Genomic DNA, 19,545 nt, shown 5'->3' with positions numbered 1-19,545 from the left:
ATGCCAAATAGGAACAAGATTTGTCTAATTGGTCCTGCCTCGTGGAGGGAAACAGTCAACCTGACACCTCAAGGTGTCCTGCAGCACTATTTTTTTCCTCTGGTTTTAAGATTTTATGACATATTAGAGAAGACAGCATAATTACAACTTCAGCTGAGACGTAGTTATAAAATCAAGTTGCTGTAATTGAGTACAGACACTACAGCAAGAGGTGTATCAGTCTTAAGTAAATATTGCAGCAGTAGAGGGACTTGGAGAATCATTAAATTTCACAGAAAGGCATGAATCTTGAAATTAAAAAAGCAATAAAACTGCTATCAACAGCAGCAGTAACAGCAACAACATGGTTATTAAAAACAGTAATTATTTGCCTTGAAAGTCTGTCTAGAAAGCTTGGGAGTGAAATATAACTACCTGCTTTTGTTCATTCTGTATGCAGGAAAGAAAATGGTGTTTCCTCAGGGACCTGAAAATATAACTTTTGTTTTGTAGGTGTTTTTGTTGTAGGGATGGTTGACTACATGTTGATGTTCATACGTCCACTCACGTGACTGCTTGATTGTGTCAACAAATCAAATCAAGTATCTAGAAATCTTTCACAAATAGATTGCACATGAAAAACACTAAAAATGGAAGTCTCTTCAAAATCTTGGTCTGTGATACCAGAAGCAAGACTGGTTGGTAGGTATTTTTCCCCTCAGGAAATGATATATGGCAACCACATTTCATGCATTGGTCATTAATTTCAAGGAACTCAGTTGGAGTATTTTGCCAGGGTTTGACTAAAACACTTCATATTCCTCAAAAATTGTCTCTTTGCAGAGCTCTGAGTCTTGCCTGAGCTGGGGCAGAAATTTAAAAACTAGTGTCTGACCTTTGCATTACTTTTAAATGAGTATATAATGAGCGATGGGGAGATACCTGGGTGTATTTTCACCTCTGCACCCTAAAGAATATCATGAACCATTCAAGTTTTTGCTCTTTTGGTTTTGTCATCATCAGATTCACCTCAGCATTGTTTCCTTTGATAAATCCTTCCCATTCTCTGTTCCACCTTTCAGTGAGCTCCTCTGTGGTCCAGCAGGCCATTGGTCAGCAGCCAGCAGTACCCACGGCTCTGTGCTCTATTCCCAAGGCTGTCTGGACAGGTCACTTCACTGAACCACCTGCACTGCTGTCCCTCCCAAAGCCTGGGCTTCAGGACAGCGTCAGAAGGAGTCAGACCACAGGATTATCATCCCAAGACTTGTTGACATGGTAAATTAACAACTTTTCAATGGCTTGATTCTTTTGTAAGTCACTCTACCCCCATTTGCTTGCCCACGGTTGTGTTTTTGCCTGACAGACAAGAGCCGGTCTTGATGAAATTGGAGAAATGATGGAACACAGAGAGAGAAATTTGGGTTTTGCTGTGTCCACAAGAGGCATTTAAATAGGATTGATGGAGTGTCACTGTCATATTTTCTGAAAAATCCCTTCACCAGGATCTCTTCTCCTGGGAAGCTGAGAAACCTCAGAAAAGAATGAAAACAATAATTATCTGATTGCTTCTCCTGTGTTTTGCTGCTTTGGAATGTGGTCTGGAGATTGTTTATCACCAGGTGAATGTTTGATAGGTTTCATGTGAATTGTTTTGACTTAATGACCAATCACAGCCAGCTGTGCCAGACTCTGAGGAGTCAGTCATGGGTTTTTATTATTCTTCTTGTTAAGCTTTCTGTCTGTATCCTTTCTCTTTCTTTAGTATAGTTTTAACATAGCATTCTTTAATATAAGTACATAAAATAATAAATCAGTCTTCTGAGAACATGGAGTCAGATTCTCAATTCCTCCTTTGTCCTGGGGACCTCACAACTCAACAATGGAGCAAAACCAAAGTCATCCAAACTCTTGTTAGCCAATTCTGTGGACTCTGTGCCCACTTTCTCCCATGCACACATCAATGGAAGCTGTTGGGGTGTGCACCACCCTCCATTCACTGAGGCACAGGGGACAGGGGAGGACACCAGTGGCAAATGCTGGGTAGCCAAGCCTGTCCAACAAACAGAGACCTTTAGAGCAGGACTCAGGATGCCACTGAGAGGTCTGAAAGGTGACAGGACATGCAAAGCTGGAATTTAAGCTCAGCACAGCCTGTAAGTGCAGGGAAAACATCACACGAGGCACGCAATGCACGCAAGGTTTTGTCTGGCAAAGCAGGTATGTCTGAAGGCCACCCTTTGCAATTCACAGCTATTTTTTCCCCACTGCAGAATGGCTTCCCCCCCATCTTCAGTGGCTGCTGTGAACCTGGGGAAGTTTTATTTTCTGTCTCCCTACTCCATGTGCTGCTGTAACTCTTGTCCTGCCGCCATCAGCTGCTCTGTCGCTACACCCTCCTTTGCCTGTTGTTCCCTGAGTTATTTCCATTCCTGTCCTTCACCCTGCTCCCATCACTTCCTTAAAAGGTCCTTGGATGCTGTTGTGTCTCCTGACCACCCACCAAACCTTTCTTGTTTCATGTCCTGATGCTGGGAAGAACTTCAAGATGCATAAACCCAAACTGTTCAGCTTGGTGCCTACGGAGGGCTGAGCCAGGGAGGTTGTGTTGGACCTCTGGAAGTTTGGGGGCTCAGTGAAGGCAAAACTGATCCAGGCAGCCTGGACACACAAATACATCAAAACACAGCCCTGTCAAACAAACAAACAAACAAAAACAATATATGACTTATTGTTACTTTATTAACAACGTGGCTTACAACTGTTTCAAGTAAAAAGGGATTTCATTCTGAATAAAAATTAAAATATAACTCTGAATATAGATTTTCACTTATTTACATGGAAACATATATACAGAATAGAATCTTACAGCAAACTGACAACATGCCCTTCGCCCTGGGAACTTGAAAAAGTAAAAACACCAGCATTGATTGATTGATATGTATATATATATACACATACATATACACGCACATATATATACATATATATATACACACATATGTATCAACACACCAAAGGGATTATGTACACGAACTTGGGAGTCAAAACCTTCAGTACAAACTGGAATGCAGAACAATTCAAAAGTTTTCCAACATGCACCACCACGAATGGAGGGTAACTGCTGGTTGTGGAGCCAATTCCTGCTGCTCCAGGAGAGACAGGAGGGTTGAAGTGCTTGCCTTGTCCTACACAAGGCACATGACAAGACTCAGCTCCCCTCCAAGGCTGCATTTGAGGCTTTCACCTCCCTTGGAACACACGGGGCACCCCTGCCTGTGCATGTGAAAGGGTCATGGTGCCATTCCCCAGGTGTTTTCCAGAAAGAAGGTCCCTGAAGGTGAAGGCTGCTGGAACAACTTGGCACATCCTGACCAGGTCTGGCAGAACAGGGATTGGGAAATGGAATGCACACATTTACAATGCATAAATTACAGACATTTGTATGTCCATAATCTCCAGAGAGGCTGGAGCAATGAGGAGCAGGTGGGGTGCCCTGGGAATGAGCATTTTCATCCTGTCACACCACAACACAGAGCAGAGGGTTCTGCACATCCACAACCTGAACTCAGGGCAACGTCACCTTTTCCTGTGGGAGAGAGCTCAAGTTTTAGCCTGGTATTTCCTAAGGAGTCTGGAAGGTGCAAGAGGAGAGTCTTCAGCTCCCAAACTCCAGAAGACACACAGGAGTTGGGTATAATGAAAAAAGACTGATTTTCCCTCCTATGCAGCCAATGAGCCTAGAGACATCTGAGTCAGATTTCTCTATCTCCACTGGGAAAAAAAAAATGAGAACCTTTCAGTATTGTGGCTCTGAGTCTATTGCAAACTTCTTTCCCTCCTCTCACCTGGCCCCTGCTGGGACTCAAAAACCATCTCTGCTGTGAAAAAGAAAAGCTTTCAGGGATGATGCTCACAGATCCCAGCTGTGCTGCTGTTCTGAGAGGTCCCTCTCCACAAAGACAACTCAAGTCCAGAACTCCAGGCTCCCTCCTCTTGAAGCCCTCTCTCTCCTCTCCCACATCCTTGGCAGTGATCAAGACTTACCTTTTTCACTGCAAAAATTAACACCACAGACTAAAAAAAGAGAAAGGCCACGAGTATTTGTAACTATGACCCAGGTTTGTGCAGCTCATGTGTCTTCTGCAAGAGAATTCCTGTGCATGGCACCAAATCACTGCAAAACCACTCTTACTCTGCAGGACAGCTGACATTTAAAGCACTGCTGGGCTATAAAATTCTGATCTTTGATGACTGGCTCATATTCTATATGCAGCCATTAACACCATTTACACTTCTTGCTGGAGTATTGTACCAAAGAATAAATGAGACCATTAAAGGCTTCTGCTCCTTTACAGGGAGTTCATGAGCACCTAAGGACACAAGCCCTCTCTTGTGAAGTCTGACAGACTGCAGCTGCATTTCTCCTGCTAGGAGAAGGAGGCATTTAAATTTTCTGTTAATTAAGTGCAGACTTTTTGACTTTTATGTGAGAGAAACTGGTCCCACAACCCACACGTCTTGAGGGCCCTAACACTAACCTCAGTTATTTCTGGATTAAATCCTGAGTAACAGATTCCTTTTGTTCTGGGTCAGCTGATGTGATAAAGAATATTATTGAGGGGGAAAATATACATGCATCCACATTTTGAAAGAATTTTTTACATAAATATACTGTATAAAACATCTCCAAAACACCCAGTACTGTGGGTGGAGTATTTGTTGAGTGTATCCAAGTTAAAAAGTGTACAGTCACGAGAACAAAAAAAAAATAAATCTAATGTTCAAGATGTTGCAGATTACAGAAAATATTTCCTGGAGTAAGGAATCAGCTTTGCAATCCCAAGCAATGGAAAATACAGCGTGACATCTCTTAGCACCAAAATGGAGCCCTTGGGACTGTATTTATCCATGCATAATAAAGCTGGTTTCAATGGTGTTCAGTTGCAGCATGTTGTTCTCTTTTGGCACTTGAATTTGGAAATGAGAGGAACACTCTGAGTTCAGAGTTTCCCACATGCACTGCACCAGAAAAGCACAAAATATTTGAAGTGCCCTGATTGTACAGAGCTTCTAAAACACTGAGATGTTCTGAAACAGCAGCTCTGCCAAATTCGATTTTGTGCCCTGAAAAGACCAAGGCAGGCTTTGAGGTGACTAAATGTTGATGATGGCAGCCCAAAATTGCCAGGTTTGCCCTCAAAAGGCTGAGGTGGGGACACCATACAACTGGGACTGCAACAGGCTGAAGGTTAAAGCCAAGGAATGGTGACTTTCCAGCTTAAGGCAAATCAGCTGTTTGCCCAGAGCAAAATAAAGGAGTTCAGGTGCCCCACTGAGAAACTTTTTAAATCCCACCAGGCATCCAAACACATCTGTGAGGGTGGGTCAGGCCATCTCAGCTAGGACATGCATCTACTGAATAATTCACTAAGGACAGGTTGTGCCTGGATTTTGGTGTTTTCTGAGGGCACACAGCATTTTTAGGAGGTTTCTGCACCCTGCAGGCCCAAATGATAAAGGGTTATGGAATATGGGTAACACAAAAGAGCTGGAAACCCTGAAATCCTCCTAGAGCTGAGAAGCCTTTGTGCCTCTGAGAGGTAGGAAAAACCAGGGTTTGGTCATTCTGGCAGCTGTGCTTGTGAGCTGAAAAAGGAAGAAAAGCCCTGAAATCAAATATCATTTTTCTTGAAGAGCATCCATGACAGCAGGAAGAAGGCAGGACAACCAAGCAGGAAATCATGGACATTCCTTAAGTTAATGATTTCATCCCATTTCAGAGATGGATGCTTTGGCTCTGAAAAGTGGGAATTGGCTGATTCTACCAAGGCAAGGGCTGTGAAGGCAGCAGGGACCTGCCCATGGATCTGTTCAGCCTGAGTGCAAGCTCCAAAGAAGCCAGTGCAGATCAAGATGAGCAGGCACCATACACTCTCCAGCCCCCTGTTTTTGTTCCAAAAATGCTCATCTTTGGTCCTGTGCCCGAAGAGAGTCCAGGAACACCTGCACAGCCCTCCTGTGGGAGCAAAGTGTCTGTGTCAGTGTGCTGAAGGTCAGCATCCAACAGCCCAGAAACAAGAGCAGGGCTGCTCCCCAGCCCTTGGCAGTGGCCTGGGGTAACCATGAGCTCAGCACTTCTCAGCAGTGGCATTTTTGCAGCTGGTAACACAGCAAACTTCAGGCCTGGATGCCAAATTCACAACAGGGAGGGGAGATGTGGCTTCACCACTGTCATTAGTGCATCTGTGGAACTGCAACAGCTCTGAATTTAACTTGGAATCAATCTGGTCTGGAACAAAAAAATCCCACAAACTTACAGTGGTTTGCACTTGTACACTGCAAAGTGAAGTGGCATTTTACTCCAGCAAGATTGGATGCCCATCATCTCCTTTAAGTACATTACTCCAAAGCTTTACAGATGTTCCAGAATTGAAATTATGTCCAGGCAATGGCAATTAGTTCCTTCTGATCTCTGTTCAATCTGAGCACATTGTCCAGTTAAACTCCACACCACTCATTCTCCACTTTTGTAAGAAATGACCCAAGAAGTTCAGCTCCAGCTTTTCTGGAAAGCAACCAAAGCAACAGCCAACAGTACCCCAATCCTGTACTCTTCCCAACCTGCAGACTAAAGATAAACAATAAAGCATTTACCACCCAAGGTAATTTCAGCATAAAGATTTCAGGTTATCAACTTCTCTGGGAGGACAGAAAGTGATAAATGAGGCAACACTGAAGAGCAATAAAGTGAAAGACAAATAGTGGGAGAGAAATCTGCAGGAATAAAAGAGCCGGCACAAGATAAAATTAAAACTTTTTTGATGTTGTTTAATAGTTCTAGTTTTGAATATGATTTAACTTCCCTGAACAGCCAGTAAAGATTCCCATGTTCTTGGCTCAATGCTTCACCCATTCATTGGCTGGCCAGCACTAGAGCTGGTTGCTCTCAGAGTCTGTGTGTGTCTGCTCCCCAGTCATGCCTCCACGAGCAATTAGCTGCCATAGGAATATCTACAGTTACAAGGCTGATGGAGACAAAAAATGACATTTTTGCAGTGTGTCCCAGAAGGCATGAAATGTCTCTGACAAATCCCAGAGGCCAGAAACTCCAAGAACATCTGAGCAGCAGAAGAAGCTGGGTTTGATGGGTAAAGGATCAGTGCTGGGATGCTGTTTAGCAAACAGCCCTCCTGCTTCTCTTCCTTGCAATGTCCTCATGCACCAGTTCTCCTGACAGAATCCTCCCAGGAGCTGTCTCCTGCTGACAGATGGAACACCAGGACTGGGCTGAAGCGAGGAGGAGCTGGCAGAAGCAGCCTCCCTGATTTTCTCAGCTGCTCTCTCACTTTGCTGGGCTCAATCCTTCAGTCTTCAGAGGTGAAACACTGAGCGACACTTTCAGGGGACCCTGAGAGGGATCCAAAGCAGTTATCAAATCAGTTGTACTGACACATTTCACTGTCAGCAGGAAATACAGTCAAAACCCCATTTTTTTTTTAACATCTGCCCCACTACAGAACCCTTTTCCTGGATTTCTGAAGAACAAAACCCCAGCATTTGATGCAGAGGCAACAAACACTGCCTTGAACCAATTAAAACTTGAAGAAGATCATGAGAACAAAGCAACAGTTGAGAACAGATCCAGTCCTGCTCATCTCCCATGTAAGAACATTTCTGATGAAGTCTCAGCATCTGGTCCAGCCTGCAGCAGGTGCACCAATCCCATTCCTCAGTGACAAATCAGGAAACTTGCTGAAAGGCAAGCCAGGAATTCCCAAGTGATGCATGGCAGAGTCAGTGCTTCCTGCCTAAAACATCCTCTGGGCAAGATCTGGATGTATTCCAGAGTATTTATATCTGAAGGTCCTCCCTCTTCTCCAAAGAATTTAAGAAGGAAACCAGTGAAGGAGAATGCAGCAGCTGCAGCCTGGTGTGGGTCAGCAGGTTCTTCTGAGCACAGGGGTGAGCAGGAGTCCCTGATCCCAGTCTGCTGTCACCTTGTGGCTCTAAGACAGGTCTTTGAATTGACTTGGAGTTAAGATTTTGACTATGAAAGCCTTCATGTTCCTGTACAAGAATGGAGCACTGTACAGATCCCATCACAGAGATTTCCAGTTGATTGTGCAGAGCCAGCGTGGCTCAGGGTGTGCTGCTGCCCCACCAGGTCTTGTGCCACCCCTGTCAGTCCCCTGCAATTTTGTCTGGTATCACAGAGACCATGGGTTGAATCCTCTTTCAAAATTCAGTCAGGAATAACCATTATATGCCTGGTGTAACATTTTTTCCTTTTGTAAAACCAGAGAGGTGGAAGGAAAAAAAAAAAAGATCACTGCAAGATCACCAAGATCAAACTTGCAGTTAAACCCCAGGTAATGCTACAAATGATGACTTACATTTCAATATGAAAGAAGAGTGTCAGAGCTGTCTAAAAGAAATGTTCATGTCCAGAAATTGTCCTAGACAAACCATGACCACCTGGGAATGCCTGACCCTTCTCCTTGGGAATGTGTCTGCCATTGGTAGGTTTGGTTTGGTGACAAATCAGCTGATCCATGCTGGCCTTGCACCACTGGGCAATGGGTTGGAGAGGCTCATGAGGAGAGATGCCAGCAGTCTTTCCATGTGCTTTACAAGTACAGAAAATTTAGTTCCATTTGTAGCTCGTTTCTTTTTGTGTTTCTTTTTCTTCCCCCTGCAGATTGCTCCCAGTGCTTCCAATTCCACTTGTTCTTGGAAAAGAAAAAGGAAAAGGGGGGAAGAAAACCCCTTGAACAAGCTGAAATGGTAAAAAAGACAGGGAACAAGGAGGAGGAGAGGAAGGAATGCAGAAGTGCAGTCAGTTGGCATATTGTGCATAGAAAGCAACTTTGACTCTCTCGATCTGGTGGCACAGTTTGATGGCTGGGCCCAGCTTCAGCTCCATGCACTCCTGCACCGTGGGCAGTGTCAGCAACAGGAGGGCCTGGCCATCAATGTCCTGGGGAGAGAAACACAGGTAAAATGGTTTTGTTTGTGGACTCTGGAGGGCAGAATGCATAAGCTAGTTTGGAGGAACAAGAAGGGCAGTTTGCCCTAAAAATTAAGTTATTTTATCCTCTGCTTTTTTCTCACTTGGACATTGCTCATCTCGTTTTCCTGAGATACAACATGGTTTTTCAGAAGTTGTCTAGTGTCTCTGCATAGGTTATCACCTTAACTCCCAGCTTGGGAAAAGCCTCCCAGCTGCTGAAATGAGGGATCACCTAAAGAACCTCTGCAGAGCCAACAGAGATCTGATCAGTCCATTTTATGCCTGAGGAACTGAAACAGGGGACAGGCTGCAGAGAGACTCCAGGAGACAGAGGAGGGAGCAGAATGGACAAACTGATGCTGGTCCCACTGCCAAGTCAGACCCTTTCCCCACCTCCTCTGGCCAGGATTGCTCAGCACAGATTTATGTCTACCTTGCTCCATGCCCTGTACCCAGGTACACCCAGGACCTGCCTTGTTCCACTGCTGAATGACCAAGAGAGGGGCCTGGACACCCAAAGCCCTTGCAATCTCTAATGTCCTACAATCCCAGAATGGTGTAGGCTGCAAAGGTCCTCTGCAGGTCATGTCTTCCCCTCAAGCATAACTGTGCACCAAACTCCATGAACCAGTACCCTGGATGAGCACTTTTATTGGGAACCTCTGCTGGCTTTATGATCCTCTTCTTAATAAAAAGCTCGAGTTGTCTTTGTTCTTTAATAGACTGAGATGATCAGGCCACAAAACTGCTTTTAACCCTTTAGGGAGGATCAGAGTCTATGCACAGCAACTCACAGCCAACATAAACTCCCCAGGACAGCCCTGATTAGGCAGCACTTTAAATTGACTTGGAGTTAAGATTTTGACTTAGGATTTAGACAAGGAGTATTTAGACACCTGAAGTGCTGCTTTGATCAGACTGTCCACAGCTCAGTCCATCCTCCACTGAAGGCTGATGGCACAGACCATTGCACCAGGGCTTCACAAGGAAAAGCTCCAGTCATCTGTGTTTGATTCAAGCCACTATAAAACTCTCTGGCAAAGGAGACAGGCTTGGCTTCCAAGCCCTGGCATTGCTCCAGGCTGGTTAACAAATGGCTGGAGCTCGCTGTGACACAGCAACTGCAGCATCCTGCTCTGGGGAGTTTCACTCGCTCCAGACTCACCCTCCACCTTCTCCCAGCCACAGCAGCTGGAGTCATCCATGGTGAAGAATCAGAGACAGTTCAGTGAGCAGCTGGCCACACCACTGATTAATTAACTACACTTGTTTTTTCCTAACTACAGCTCGTTAGTGCTGCCCTTTACCCTCGGCAGAGGCTGCGACTCATTTGCCAAGGAATGGCTCTTTCCACATAGGTTGTACACACTCTCACTGGCTTGAGATGAAGAGCACTGGCTTTGCTCCTGCAAACCTATCTGCTTAATGGGGAGAAGACTGGCATCTCCTAAATTTAGGTCATCCAAGGCCTGACTGGCAGATCTTCAGAGGAACATAGTCAGGAATTAGGTGTCTACACACCTTGGACATCTAGGTGTTAATAGTGAAATTTAGATAGCCAGTTTGGGCTTCAAGCAGTATTTTCTGCTTCCCAGGCCAGTATTTTAGAACAGGATGGAACTCATGTGTCTGGGAGAAAGCCTAGAGTGTACCAGGTGACCATGACCTGTTTTTACACTGAGGTTCCTACCTATGGGACATCAGTATGGCACCGTGGACCTTGGCATGAAAGGACCAAACCTCCTGCTTTCCACAAGGCAATTGAGTTTCTAGACTCTCTGAGGATCTGACTCAAGGTCCTGACTCAAGTAGGGCTTTCATGCCTTGCCAAAACTGGTGTTATAACTCGGCCTGATGGACCTGAAGTCTGGTCATAGTCTCTGTACCCAAGCCCCAGGCCCAGCCAGCAAGGTGGGATGTCCTGTAGCATGAACAGGCACCACAGACACAAAGGGACAAGTGACAAAAGCATTCTACCTGCTCCTGAAATATTTTGGCAAGGGGTGCACAGTCAGTGAGTTTAATAAACCTCACAACATCAGTCACAGTCCACTCCAGTGGGTTACTGTCCAGGACAAGCTTCTCTTCCTCTTCTGGCTTAATTTCCTGTGAGGGAAAAAATAACAAAGAAAGGTTTTCATCATGTGGATGCCAGCCTGTCAGGGAGACAGAAATGGCAATTGTTTAGCCCAGTGGCTTGTAAGAATTTTTAGGGAGTTGTAAGAATGTGATAACTTGTTAGTACAAACAATCTACGGGTGGTGTTTTTTCACTTTGTTTTTCTGTTCTTCTCCAGGATGGTGTGTGAGAAAGGTGTTTTTTATTAACTAGCCAATCAAGTGGAATGTATCCTATCGGTCTATAAAAATATAAGAATCCCTTGTAATAAGCCCTTCTTTTCTCCTCTTGCAATTGGGTCTCTCACCTGTTCTTGTGTCATTCTTGGCCCAAGGGTGATATCATAAAGCAAACAACCTCCTGTGGAGTCTCGGAGTCTCTGTGGTCAGGATGACCCCAAGATGTGTCAGAGTCTCTTTTCCCAGCCCAGCAACAGAAGAAGGGGTCAGGATTCTTCTGTTCTGCTTTTCAAGGTTGTTTATTCTCTGTTATCTGTAACATTCTTTTCCTGACCTGCTGAGGTCCATCCATCGGGTCAGTCAGTGGCACACTCCCCACTTCAGGGCGGTGTTGTCTTTTTATACTAAAAACTATGTGTACATTATTTACAATAATTTCCCAATACCTATCACCTATGTTAGACAATCTGTCTCTACCCTAAACCAACCCAAAAGTGCCACCACCACCCAGAAGATGGAGGCTAGGAAGAAGGAGAAAGAAGGACAAGGCATGCCCAAATTCCTCCATCTGGGGACCCCATTCTAAAAACCCCAAAATTCTACTTTTCACCCTGTGACAAACTAACTGTCATTCTACTTAGACTTTCGTGGCTCGCAGATCCTCATACAAGGTTGGTAATTTTTTCCATGGGTCATAATCAAAGGGTCTTGGGCTCTGTGCTAAGGTCTCTGAGCCCCCTGACAGGTGCTCGAGCCATCCAGGACAGCCAGAGGGGTGTCCAACAGTGGAGAACCAGGGCAGGGCTGCCCTCCTCAGAGCAGCAAAGTTTGGCACTTGTTATGAGTAGAAAAAGCTGCCCATTTTGTTTAAAAGGTTGCAGAGTTCACAGGTTGGGCCAGCTGCTGCCAGGGTGGAGTTCTAACTGTTTGTTGTTGTAATCACCTGTTGTTTTTGTTAACGACCTGTCGTTGATGGTTAAGAATTCCCTGTTTTGTCAGTGACACCCTGCTGCTTCCTGGAGGATGGCACCCAGACTGTGAAGGGGAAGGGACATTGAGTCAGCATGCAAATGACCTCAGATCCAGCATGCAATGGGAGAGACCCCTCACCAAACCTAGCCAAAACCCCTAAAACAACGAGCCAACACAAAACTGACGAATCAAAGTGATGGCCAGATGTGAGGAACAGAATCCAGTATCCGCCAAGGCCTTTTTACCCCTCACCCTAACATAAAGATTTTGGCTAGACAGAGGAGCTCGAATGTTGAACTGAACAGCAAGGGAATCTCCTGATGCTCTCCTGAGGATGGAACCCCCAGCTCTGCCCACAGACCAGTGGACAAAGCTGCACTCTGCCTCCTACCCCGAATCACTCCTGGGAGCAGCAGCAGCGTGAGCACAGACCCGTCGGTTCTCCCCACCCGAGCTGATCACTTTCAATAAAGGCATTAAAAAGGAGAAAGGTCTCCTGCCCGTGCTCATGCCAGCACTGAAGGTCCATTTAGGATGAACTGCGCTATGAAACACGCTCTCACCTCCTTGGCTGGCGTGCCCTTGTCGGCCTCGCTGCAGGAGTGGGGCTGGGCCCTGCGGCTGCGGCGTGCTCTCTCGGGGGCAGGGGGCCTGTCCAGCTCGGTGCTGGCCCGCAGGGTGACGGCTCTGCGGGGCCGGGCCGAGGGCACCTCGGCCGAGGACGTGTCCGTCTGGTCATCGCGCAGCTCCGAGCTCGTCTCCTCGCTGCCCGTCTCGTCCTCCATCGCGTCCGCCTCGTCCTCCTCGCTCTCCTGCACGCACAAAAAAGGTTACCCATTTTTTTAAAAAGGTTGCAGAGTTACAAGCTGAGCTGGTTGCTGGCAGAGGAGAGTTCTTTGTTAGCTTCATGTTGTAATCTCCTGTTAAGAGTGGTTGTTAAATGCCTATTGTTGAGAATTCCCCTTTTTGTCAGTCCCACCCTGCCTGCTGCCAGGTGGATGGCCCTTCTCGGACAGTGAAAGAAGGGCATGCAAATGACCTCGGAGCCAGCGTGCCACGGGAAAGCCACTCCACCAAACTTACCAAAAAGACCCCAAAAACAACGAGCCAACATAGAATTAAGAGATCAAAGTGATGTCTGGACGTGAGGAACAAAGTCCAGAGTCTGCAGAGACGCCTGCCCTAGCCAAGGAGGACCTCGGCTAGAGGCAGGACCCTGAAGGTCAGGCCAAAAAAGCAAACAAGGGATTTCCTGATGCTCTCCTGAGGATGGAACCTCCAGCTCTGCCCACAGACCAGTGGACAAAGCTGAACTCTGCCTCCTCCCCTGAGTCACTCCTGGGAGCAGCAGCAGTGTGAGCGTGGACCCGTCGGTTGTCCCCACCCGAGCTGATCACTTTTAATAAAGGCATTAAAAAGGAGAAAAGTCTCCTGCCTGTGTTTATTTCAAACAGCACCCAAGAGACGGACACAGCAGCAGATCCAAAGGCATGGATGGGGCAGACTGCACTCCCATGGCTGTGCTGGTCTGGGGTAACATTTATTTTAAGTGAATTATCAAGTTTTCGTTACGGCGGTAAGTGAATTAGCCCTACATTTAGGTTTGTTACAAAATGCAGAAGAAAAAAAGGTGTATGGCAGGAAATTCTTTTTCTCCTCCCAACTAAAGTGTAGCAGGCCCTGGGTCTGCAAGGGCCCCGTGGCGTGCAGAAGCCTAAAGACAGGAAATGCCAAGTCATGGTGAATAGGCCAGAAGCCCCTCTTCTGCCTTTTGGAACCCTCTGTATAACCCTATAGATCACTTTCTTTTAACCCTTGCCATTGGACCATTTCTGATCCTCCTGTACCCTATATAAAGGGCTGGTTTAGCCTGGTTCTGGTAGAAGAGCTGTCACTGGAACCCTTCTCAGAAGAATCAATAAAGACATCACTGTGGAACTCCAAACAGCCTTCTCCTCTCTCTCCCTGTGTCTGCCTGCCTGGGCACCTGCAAGCTGAAAGGGCTGAAACCACAATGAGCTGAAAATCACTAAATCACTACATTAATAAAAGAGCTGATCTCACTTAAACTTGCTGAGGTTGCCTGTGGCTGAGAACTGCTCAGGAACTCGGGCAGTCTGTCCCAGAGAGGACTGTGCTATCAGGACCCTGCACCCAGCAAAGGTGCATCACTAAAGGTCAACAGCAATGACTCATCTGGCATGAAACGTTCCTGTCCTGGGCTGGTATCTCAAAACTTGTGGCACTGCAGATGTGCAGGAGGAGAAATGGAAAATACTAAGAGGATAAAATGAAATTCAGGTTGACTGAGATGAAATAAAATCAGAAACTTGACTTTAAACTTTCACATTGCTTCAAATTCGTTAGGGTGTTATTGCTCCTGAAAAAAGGGACATTTTGGTGCCTTTTGAAAATGGCTAGATGTTCAAGATAGGACTCTTTTAGTGACATTTCTGCAAAACTCAGGACAGAGGATTGCACCCAGATTTCCCTGCTTTCAGCCCAACACTGAACTGCTGGAGGTGAAGCCCTAAGTTCATTTGAAGCCTTATACCAGATTCTTGTTATTTCTGTCACACAGGGCTTTACAAACACTCAGCAACTGATGGAAACTGTGCATTTTGGACTTTATATATATATATATATATAACCTGCCCAAATGGCTTTGACAGCTTATCTCTGTTCCAAGTGTGAGCAGGCACCCAAAGCCATGTGCTCAGGTCTTGAGTGAAAGAGCAATTTAGACAAAGATAGTTGTATTGGCTGAAAGGTTGAAAAACTTGGCTAATGGTTGATTTAGGCTTAACATAAGTTTAAGTTCCTTTGAAGCAGGTATAATCTAAGGAAATGAAGCAGAACTACACCTAAATGAGGACCAAGCCATGAAGATGCAGGCAATCAACTGAAAGCTGAATAAAATAACCTACTCTAGCTGAAGTGGAGGGAATTTAAGTAAACCAATTTTATTTCACATTGCACAAAGCAGCAATCACTGGCACTCAGCTGAGGAAGTGAAACCACACGAGCTCTGTTACTACCACCATGGGAAAAGCCCCCAGAAAACAGCCCACACAGAGCTAAGGCTATTCCAGGTTTAATCTGGATATGAATCTTTGCTGAGGCTCAGAACCTGTTATATCACACAGCAGACTGGAAAGACTGAGCCCTCAAATTCCATGTATTTGGGACACAAACCATTTGCTTGCATGCTAAGGCTTGATGTTATGAGCCAAAAATATTAGGAATAGTTAAAAAATATACAAAATTCCTTGAAACCACAATGGCTATGAGCTATTATTATTTATTACAATACTTGGAGATCTTAGGCATGGATCACAGAGCTCCTTCACTCTGCTAAATGTTGTGCAAAGCATCCAACAGGCTCATCTGCCTGCTTTTAAGGAAGGAAATAAAATAAAAGGAGATATTAGAGCATGTCAGCCAGTGAGCTGGCTGGGAGCAAGAAATCTGCTTGCTACTTCTGAAATGGCCAAGGCAAAAATCCCCAAACTGCCCCAGTAAAACCAGTCTGATTGTAGAGGAAGAGAGCAGCAAGGAAAGATCCAAAATAGAAACTGGAAGTGTTCAGGTGTGCTGAGAAGCCCCCCAAAAGGAAAATGCAGAATGGGGGACAAGAAGAAGAGACCAAGGAGTTTTTGCTGGTTTATCCAGTGTGGCACAAACCTCTGCAGAGCCTGCAGCATTGGAATCCACAGCTGATGATCTCCTTTTCTTCTGCACAAAGATGGATTTCCGCCTCTTTCTGCGTCTGGCTGGCTTGACATGGCCACTTTTCAGGTTGTTATTTTCCCCAATCGGTGGCTTAATGATTTTTTTCCTCTTCCCATAATAATAAGCTGGAGAAATAAAGCACAATGCCCATTAAAAAGTTTAACAACCAAAGAAGGGAACCTTGGCTTGCTCCTTGCTACAGTTTCAGGAATGTACTCTAAGTGCAATTTAAACTTTAAAATAAATTGATTTGGGAAAAAAAAATTGTACAGCATAAATAGGTCATGTTGGACAAGCACAGAGTGTTACAGCTCCTATGTATCCAGATTTATTGATGATGAATGAAGACTTCAGGATTTAACAATGTGTTTAGGCAGAGCTGAGCAGTGACTTGGAGGGAAAGAGGCCAACAAGTTCCAGATTTGATCCAATGCAGTTCTGTGTGAGGTAAAGTTGCTGAAGTTTTCAGCAGAGAGGGGAGAGGGCCAGCTAGCCTCAATCATGTACAAAGGAATGGGTTTTTATTACTTTTAACTATTTTGTGGACCAGGCTGAAATTAAGTCCTCTGACCTTACATTAAATGTTTGTATTAAATGCCTTTTGACACACTCTGGGGATGAAAGACACAATGTCCTTGACGAGCTAGAGTATACCAGGACAACTAAAATGGCCCTTGGCACCCGTGGCAAAGTTCATAACTGAACTGAGCCTTTCAGCAAATCAATGGATTTCTGAGGAAAAATTCTTCCAGTCACATAAACCATCAACTTTGAGATGGGACAACCTCAGCTGGAGCTCCTCCAGCTCTCCATTTGCTACGAGTGGGAGCCAGGACTCCAGCTCAGGTGTAGATTTCTAGAGAAACCCATCCCCAGGGATCTCAGTATCCCCCTGTGCACGTTCCTCCTTCTACTGGCACCGAACTCAAAGAATTGCTTTAGGTCAATTACACTGCTTTTTGCAACCTTTGTGGAAGAAGGACAACACTCCCTTCCACTTTCCTGACCTGTCTGACAGCCAATAATTCCAATAACATTGACAACAAAAAGAACTGAACACTAACAACAACCTTCCTGAACAGGCAGGATCATGTTTAAGTATTAAACACTGAGTAGAGAGTCTGTGTTCAAACCTTCCAGCACCTCAGCACTGTGGCTCTGGCCTGTGCTGGTGTGTATGCCAGAAACTCTTTACAAGGAGGATTCATCTCACCTAACAAAGCTGTCTCAGATGTAGCAAGTTAAAATCTCAGCTCCCCACTGCAGGTTCCTTTTATGTGCTCCTTGTGTTAACTTTAGATATGAAGAAAATTCAAGACTTCCAAAAAGTGACGGCTATCAAACAGATGCATTAGGATGCAGTAAGAGGGACAGTTTTCTGGTACAGGATTCCAAGGGAGCCTGTGGTGGCCTCAGGATTAAATAACTGCTCTTAGATGAGATGAATCCTCAACAGTATGAACATATCACACAGCTCCTGTTCTTCACCACACACCACCTCCCACTCCTCTGGTTCCCAGCCAGCACCAAGATCATTTTCCCAATACTCACTGTACTTGGTTTTGGTGTGGATGGAGCAGTTCTCGGGGCAGACTTCAGCCACCAGCACAGGGCTGAAGAGGTTGGGGCAGCACTCGAGCTTGGCACAGACCCTCCTGCAGAAATCTGCCACCTGGTCCGACGTGCGCACGATCTTCACGGTCGCCCTATACGTCTTCCCCCTGTACCTAGGGACGAGTACAGGACCCCACGTCACCCATCCAGCAAAATCCTGTGGTGCTGCAGACCAGACCCCCCTCTGCCAGGGAGAGATCCTCCCCAGGGACTTTTGGGAGAGTGACTCTCTTGAGAATGCAGGCAGAACATTTTTGGGGGACTGAAAACTCCTTTCTACTCTTTTAAAGAAATTTCCACTTTTTTTAGTGGCTCCATTTCAGATGGACTCGAGAAAGGAAAGGAAATTGAAGGTGTGAACATGATTTGGGAAGGAATCTATGTGCACACTGGATATATCTGTAGATATGGCAAGAGAAGGAAAAAAACCTCAGTAGGCTTGGTGAGGATACTACACAGGAGAGCAAGGCCTTATTGTGAACTGATGCAAAGGTTTTGGGAGAGGGATGCAGTCTCTCCTCATATATTGACCCATGATCAGATGCTTACACACCTTGCAGAGCTTTCTGGTCACCACTCAACTCTCTAAGCCCCCAGTGCACTTTTGGTTTTCTCCATTGCCATCTTTCCTGCTCCCATATCATGTTCCAGCTCCCAACAATCCCCAAGACTCATGGTGCCAGCTGTGGCTATCAGGACACACTCATTGAAGAAGTATCTCGGTGAAACACCAATCTCTGGCACCCCAGGACCAGATGACTTCACCACTCTGAGATGTGGGCACTGCAAAACCTGAGGAACTCATCAGGAGTCTCTGGAGTTATTTAACAGGGCTGCAGCAACAGGTCCTAAAAACTGATTCCTGCAGGGAATGCTTGGAGCAGAAACCTGCAATGAAAGGTTTGTCTTAAATTTGCTACGCCACTAAAACGTTTATTTCGGTGTTTCATATGAAGTGTTTCTGAGTGATAAATGGCTGAGAAAGATACAGTTACATCCCTGCTGTACTACATTGTAGATGTGAACCCTGGAAAACCAATTATCCCCGTAATTTATTAAACAGCAGCAGCAAGCTGTTGTAAACAGTGAGATAAGGTTTTTAAAACATCTCTTACATATCCTGAGGAATGCAACACGAGGAACAACCATGCCAGAGCCCGGTGCTGGCATTACAAATGTGCTCAGAGGAGGGAAAAGCAACACATAACAAAAGGAAAAGAGGGAACAACAGTGGAAGGAAGATTACTGGATGGGAGGCAAGGAAAGAGAAAGATACAGTCACCAGGAAAAATGAAACAAAGCGTTTGTAAGTGTATTAAGATCCGCAGTTTCCTAGCAGCTGCTGATAGATATGGAAGAGGAAGAGGAGGAGGTGGTGAAATAAAGATGTGACCAGAGAGCTAAAACATTCAGACAGCTCTTTCTGAAACAAAGAGGTGTGAGAAAAGGGTTTGAAACTGTGGCACAAGAAGTGTTCTAAAGGGGAAACCCAAATGAAACTTGAGTCTGAGAACATCCCAGTCCAACCATGCTCAGGTCACAATCCAAATTATCACCTCAGCATAAAATGTGAAAGAGCATTCCTGCAAGGTGCCAGGCTCTGATCCCCCTTTTGGTGCCAGGACAATCCTGGATTCATTCACCTGAATGCATGAATGACTTCATGAGCCAACTTTTCACACACCCTTAAAGACCTGGAGAGATGATGTAAAAGGGAAAATGTTCCCTTCAGGTACAGAGCACTGTTATGATCCCAGCTTCCCCATGAAACAGCTGCAGAGGCAGGCTGGCTGAGCAGGGTTTGGCAATACCTGATATAACAAAACCACTAAATGCCACAGGCATTTAAATGCATCTACTTATGAAAGTTTTATATTTCTTTTCAATGTGTTTGAAAAGACTCCTGCACTTATTACTTCTCCAGCAGCCATGAAGTTT

At 45.4% G+C, this 19,545-nt stretch overlaps 1 protein-coding gene across 4 annotated transcripts in view; it reads right to left on the bottom strand.

Annotated features, from left to right (window-relative positions):
* Positions 1-2,701: 2,701 nt before the first annotated feature.
* The window catches only part of SFMBT2 (Scm like with four mbt domains 2), a 116,819-nt gene continuing 99,975 nt past the window's right edge, over positions 2,702-19,545 (bottom strand). For all 4 annotated transcript variants that reach the window (XM_071424147.1, XM_071424149.1, XM_071424146.1 and 1 more), the window contains 5 exons: positions 17,545-17,720; positions 15,946-16,118; positions 12,825-13,073; positions 10,970-11,098; positions 2,702-8,959 (listed from right to left, as the gene is read on the bottom strand). In XM_071424147.1, the coding sequence (XP_071280248.1) occupies positions 8,819-8,959; positions 10,970-11,098; positions 12,825-13,073; positions 15,946-16,118; positions 17,545-17,720 (868 nt within the window). In that variant the 3' untranslated portion in view covers positions 2,702-8,818. The remainder of the gene's footprint in view (positions 8,960-10,969; positions 11,099-12,824; positions 13,074-15,945; positions 16,119-17,544; positions 17,721-19,545) is intronic.

Source organism: Agelaius tricolor, unplaced genomic scaffold, assembly GCF_023055355.1.
Source record: "Agelaius tricolor isolate 1412-34295 unplaced genomic scaffold, bAgeTri1.0.p SCAF_3, whole genome shotgun sequence".
Lineage (NCBI taxonomy): Eukaryota > Metazoa > Chordata > Aves > Passeriformes > Icteridae > Agelaius > Agelaius tricolor.
This window is presented reverse-complemented; position numbering and strand designations above follow the sequence as displayed.